General features: G+C 46.0%; 1 protein-coding gene across 1 annotated transcript; it reads right to left on the bottom strand.

Annotated features, from left to right (window-relative positions):
• Window positions 1–2,832: 2,832 nt before the first annotated feature.
• On the bottom strand, window positions 2,833–4,095 carry LOC148909284 (uncharacterized). Its single transcript, XM_089034072.1, has 2 exons — window positions 3,901–4,095; window positions 2,833–3,606 (listed from the first exon to the last, which is right to left on the bottom strand). Exons 1-2 carry the CDS (start codon window positions 4,093–4,095, stop codon window positions 2,833–2,835), a joined length of 969 nt encoding a protein of 322 aa, XP_088890198.1.
• Window positions 4,096–5,498: the final 1,403 nt, after the last annotated feature.

A 5,498-nucleotide genomic window follows, 5' to 3' on the forward strand; every position in this document is an offset into this window, starting at 1 on the left:
TTTTTCACTCCTATGCCCGTCCAGGTGCGGTTATTCACGTAGGTGGGGCAGAGCAGCACTATGTAGTCGAAGCGGTATCTAAAGGGTCCTAATAGCTGCTCCACGATGAATTGGGTCTTTCCGCAGCCGGTGGGTCCTACTATCAGAGCGTTACAAGGCATGTGATCTGGGTTCATATATTCCAGCAAACAAATTTATTCCCTGGTATATATGGAGCCTACTGAAGCAGTGCAGAGAATCGTTAACGACATTAAAGATAAGAGAGACACCATTGAAATGCAAAGGGAGGAAATTGATCGCCTTAAAGAGCGCGTGCAGGAATTGTACGATGAAGTGTGTGGTCTGAAGCGCGCGGAAAGGTTTGATGCCCTGTTAACGATGGCCTCATGGGCTAAGGAGTCCGTTAAGGATTTCATGGCGTATCCCATATAAGGATTATTAAATTCTTATTATATAGATGGGGTGCAAGCATCGTGGTAAGGAGTTCAGCAGCAAGAAGATGTTAAGATATCACGTGTCAAAGAATGTTTGTAGGAAGACACAAAGTAGGCGTTGTGAACACTGTAGCAGGTTGTTCAGCAGTAAGCAGATGTTAGCGTACCACGTAGAGAACAAAGTGTGTCTAAAGAATGTATGTAAGCGCTGCGAAGAAGACAAAGATGATGACTGGCACATGCTGCGCTGCCTGACTAACTACGATCTAAATGGCGTAGCGTGTGAGACGCACGGCGACGTTGCCTCGCGCTGCTGCCCTAAAGAAACAACGACGGCGTTAATACGTCGAAAGAAGAAGATAGACATGCGCCTTGCTATGTTCGACCGCGTTGAAGGTGTGCGCTGGGAAGACAGAGAATATTGGGAGGCGGACTGTCCGCGCTGCGGATGTCGAAGGGATGAACAGCATGTGTGGCAGTGTTTATATGTGCACGCGGACGCACCAAGGATATTTAAAGAATTCGCTGATGACCTTGAAAGAAGGCGCACCAGAAATGATGACGAGCGCCTAATAAGGTCTAAATAAGGATTGAAAAAGTATCAGGGGGGTCTGGAGGACCTCTCATCGAGTTTCGGAAAGTGTTTCACGAAATCCTTTATTATTTATTAGATATTTATTACCCCCTTAATAGATAATAAAGACGCAATAAATAATAAAGGATTTCCTTAAATAGTTTCCGGGGCATTTAATAAGGATCTAATAAATAATAAAGGATTTCCTTAAGGGGTTTCCGAAAACGCCTTGTACCTATGTATCAGACCCCCCTGATACATAGGTCATATCTTTTATTTAAGGCAGGGGCACATTTCTTTAAAGGATGGATCCAGGGTACCCTGATACATACTAACATCGAGTTTCGGAAAGTGTTTGACGAAATCCTTTATTATTTATTAACTCTTTATTAGGGCTAATAAAGACGCAATAAATAATAAGCCCTTCCTTGAAATAGTTTCCGGGGCATTTAATAAGGATCTAATAAATAATAAGGACTTCCTTAAAATAGTTTCCAAAATCGCCTTGTACCTATGTATTAGCCCCCCTTAAGATATATGCTAGCCTACGCAGCAGCATTTCTTGGAGGATTCCTAACCACCCTTTCAATATATGGACTGTATTACATGCGAACTCCCTGCTGACTGCGTTAAAAAAGAGTCGCCGACCCTCATTGTCGACGAACCCCACTTAAACGACGCACTTACCCGCATAGGACCGAAGGAAGGATGCACTTTGCGACGTCAAAGGCCCAGCGGCCATCCTTCTTACCATACGACCTCAGATGCGTAAACTCCTGTCCTTCGATGACGTAACGAACGCGATCTGGCGCCCACAGGCTGTACGTGACATCCTCATGCGCCAATAACAACCGTAGCCTGTCTTCAAAGGCTACGTAATTTTTTATTTCGTAGGTAACACCCTCCTTTAAGTCTCTCCAGTGTATCTGCCTCACAGCATTAAACGCCATATATTCTATGAAATATCTTTAAGTGCGTCTTTAAAGTGTCTGTGTTCCTAAAGCGCTTACAGCACCACCTACAAGGTAGACGAATTCCTCGCGCATACTCCGTGATGCTCCTGCAGATGTCGTCGTAGTCGTTGCTTATCAGCACCCTAAATCCATTTTCTTCGTAGCCGCTTAAGAGGCGGCGTTGATCCTCAGACAATACCCCGCTGCCTTTCGGAGTCTTCAGCTCGACGCAGAATCCACGGTACCGCCTGTGAGCATTAAGGATGAGCAGATCAGGCTGACCGCGTTGGTAGCCCTTCTGCCAGCACTTTATGCGCTTGCCGTCCGAATCCTGCAGTTCGCCTAGACCAGGGGTCACGAGCATTTGGGGGTAGAACCTGCGAATGTAATTTACCACCTTTTTATGTAAGTCAAACTCATTCTCAATCTTAAATACCAATTTGTTGGGGCCGTCAAAGCGCCGCTCTATCTCGTACTTGCCGGTCTTCCTTAATGCGGGAAGGACTTCCTCAAAGACCCAATCCTGAAACTCCACGGCTTTTGGCAGCCTGGAGCTGAATATCAATTGATACAAGCCGGGCTCGGAGATAAACACGGAATGTGGGTGGATAGTAGAAGGGGAACGGTTTGGGACCCCTTGCACGTCAGCACATCTTTTCTGATACTTCTCAGAAACATGGTCTCTAATAGCCTTCTTGGTGTTCTCATAATCCAACGCAGCCGCCACTTCCTTCGCTTTAAAGTACAAAGTTTCGCCTTGCACTATGCATTGCAGTTTGGTGTTGTTGTTTTCAAAGACGCGTAACATGGTATATTAGACACATATTTTATCTTTTTTCCTTTTTTAGGATGAGGGAGCGCAGCGAGCGAATCAATATGCAACGCTCTTTAATTGGTTCATTTCTATGCTTAGCTGTGCTTCCGACACGACAAAGACGTAGCAGTTTATTTTGTCGCCGTCGCCCGCGGAGGCATTCTTTGTGCGCTTGATCTCCAAAGTGATGCCGTCTTGGGTGTTTACCAGCCGCAGACCCTGACCGTGCATAGATTCGTCGTTGATGGTGCGCATGTCAATCCATAACGCGTACTTATCATCAAAGAATTCCTCGGGGCTAATTTGGTCTCCAAACTTGCGCATTGCCTCTCTGTACACGTCTGCGGGCTTTATTCCCTGGGAGTAAACCTTGTTTGGGACTCCGTTGATATTCACGCCGACGTTAGTAATGTTGGGGTTATGAAAGGCTTCGGAGTCGCGCTTACCAGCCTCATAGGGCTTGGCAAACACCAGCATCAACCCCGTGAGACTTCTTCGGGGGAGGTTAATGCTTTGGTTGATAACATCGTCCGTCTTGTCCAAGAAGCTAAACGTCTTGTACATCACCACGTGGTCGTAAAGGAATGCCTTGCCGGAGCTGTATTCCATGCCAGCGCTACGGGCCAGCTCTTCGCTGTATACCGTTTCGTACTGTAGCTCTAAGTTGGTAATAGAGTATGGGGTTGTTGTGGTAAGTGCAATGGTCAGCCCACCAATGATGTTATTAGCATCTGCTAAGGTTACTTCAAACTGTAACTCGGATAACTGTCTTGGGTAATACACACCGTGATTCGTAATCACTTCAAAGTCCAGTGGTATGACATACTTGCTACCATAGGCGGTCTTTATTCGCTTTGCGTCTGCTACTGCGGTTTCTCCGCTGGAGTCAGTAGGTTGCGTTTTCGTAGGTGTGCGAACCTTACGCAGGATAACACTACCAATTCCCTGTTCTATCCTTTGCGCGCGGTCAAAGGCCGTTAACCATAGGTCCTTATAGGTGGTGTATAAATCATATCTATTTAAATCCAGCAAGGATTCCCCAGCAAACTTGATCCTCATCTTAGAGACCAAGTTGCGGCCCACGTTGTTAACGATAATCCTTTCATCCGCAGTACTGGGCTGCACCGCTAGGTCAAACCTTAAAGCCAGGGTGCCGGGTACTAAGACTAGGTTATCCGTTAGGCGGGGCACGCCTACATACAAGGTTTCTCCTGGTTTTGCGCTGGATGGCGTGAATGTGACCCGGTGAAAGGTGCGTTCTGCCTTTAGTCCGCCCACCTGCTTAGGTAATACGTTGGGGTTTAACTTTGTGCTTATCATGTATAATGGAAGGAATGGATTTTGATCCCCTTACTGAAGAAGGTAGAGTTGATATTAACGACGATGAATATGAGTCCTTGCTTTCCGATGACAAGATAAGCAGGCAAAGTCTTTTCGAAAAGCTAAAACGTAGGTATGGTAAAAGGTCTCACAATGCCATGAATTCCTTAAGGAATAAGTGGCGCAATAGGAACCCTGGTAATCCAATGCCAGAATACTTAAGGCTCAATGTCTTAAAACCAACGCAAGATATCGTCGTTAATATCCCTAAGATCGACGCAAGTTCCTACATGGATCGCTTATTACGCTCAACCGTCCCAGAACCACCCAGTTCAACATGGATCTCAGAACTCCAAAAGCAAATGGAAGCCGAGTTGGAGGCTAATAAAGAGCCGGACGATTTTGAGAGAATTAAGGAAGAATTCCCAAACTAGGATGCAACGAAGGTTCAAGTAATGTACGATACTGAAAACGAATGGGATCGCGAAGTCGTAATAGCTAGGCTAGCAAGAGCCGGCTCAAAGCCATACGTAATTAGGGATATCAATGGTAAATACTATGCAAACAAAAACATCCCTAAAACGCTTAAGGACGCATTAGGAAAGCCTACCTTGCGAAGTCGGTTGGAGGAAAGCGCGGCAGACACCGCAAAGGTGGTCCAAGCATTTAGCTCCTACGTAGACGAAGTCTCTCAAGAACGGCAGCAAATAGAGCAACAACTGCAAGGCAAAATAGTAGAGGAACAAGCTGAAGAATTAATGCGAGCCGCTGAAAGATATGAGGAAAAGGAAAACGAATTAAGGTCGGCATTGGAGACAATCGAAGAGTTAAAGCAGGTAATGGATGAGAAAGAAAGTGAGTACATGAGACAATTCAAGCTTACCGTCGATTCCCAAGAAAGGGAAGATGAAGACAATAAGGATAGGATTGGTAAATTAATACACGAAAGGGATAAAGCCAGATCAAACTTTGACCGCGCAGTGGCAGACATTGGAGACAGAGACGCTGAACTTAGGCGCGTAGGGATATTATTAGAGTCCTCGGTAATGCGGGAACGGCAGCTTAACACGGAAATCAACACCAAAGAAGAGCAAATTCGGCAAAGAGATCAGGCCATTGAGGACTTGGAGGGTCAAATACAAAGGCAACGGGAAGTCATCGATGACCAAAACCGCTCTGAAGAGGAAAGGGAAGCGGCTCAAAGGGAATTAGAGGCTCTTCAGGAAAGACTGGTGGAATTGCGTACGCAAAGAGAAGGCTTGGAAAGGGAGTTGGGGCTTACCACCAAGGAAAAGATAAAAAAGCTCCTGGTGAAGTATGGTATTCCGCTGGCATTTGCGGTCGCTATTTCAAGCGTAGTAGGATTTATCCTATCCGCGCTTAAGGCTACAGGCGCGGGAGTA

The sequence above is a fragment of the Actinia tenebrosa genome, unplaced genomic scaffold (genome assembly GCF_029948245.1).
Source record: "Actinia tenebrosa isolate PJP-AT-01 unplaced genomic scaffold, QUT_ActTen_1.0 PGA_scaffold2__45_contigs__length_23673736, whole genome shotgun sequence".
NCBI classification, from domain to species: domain Eukaryota; kingdom Metazoa; phylum Cnidaria; class Anthozoa; order Actiniaria; family Actiniidae; genus Actinia; species Actinia tenebrosa.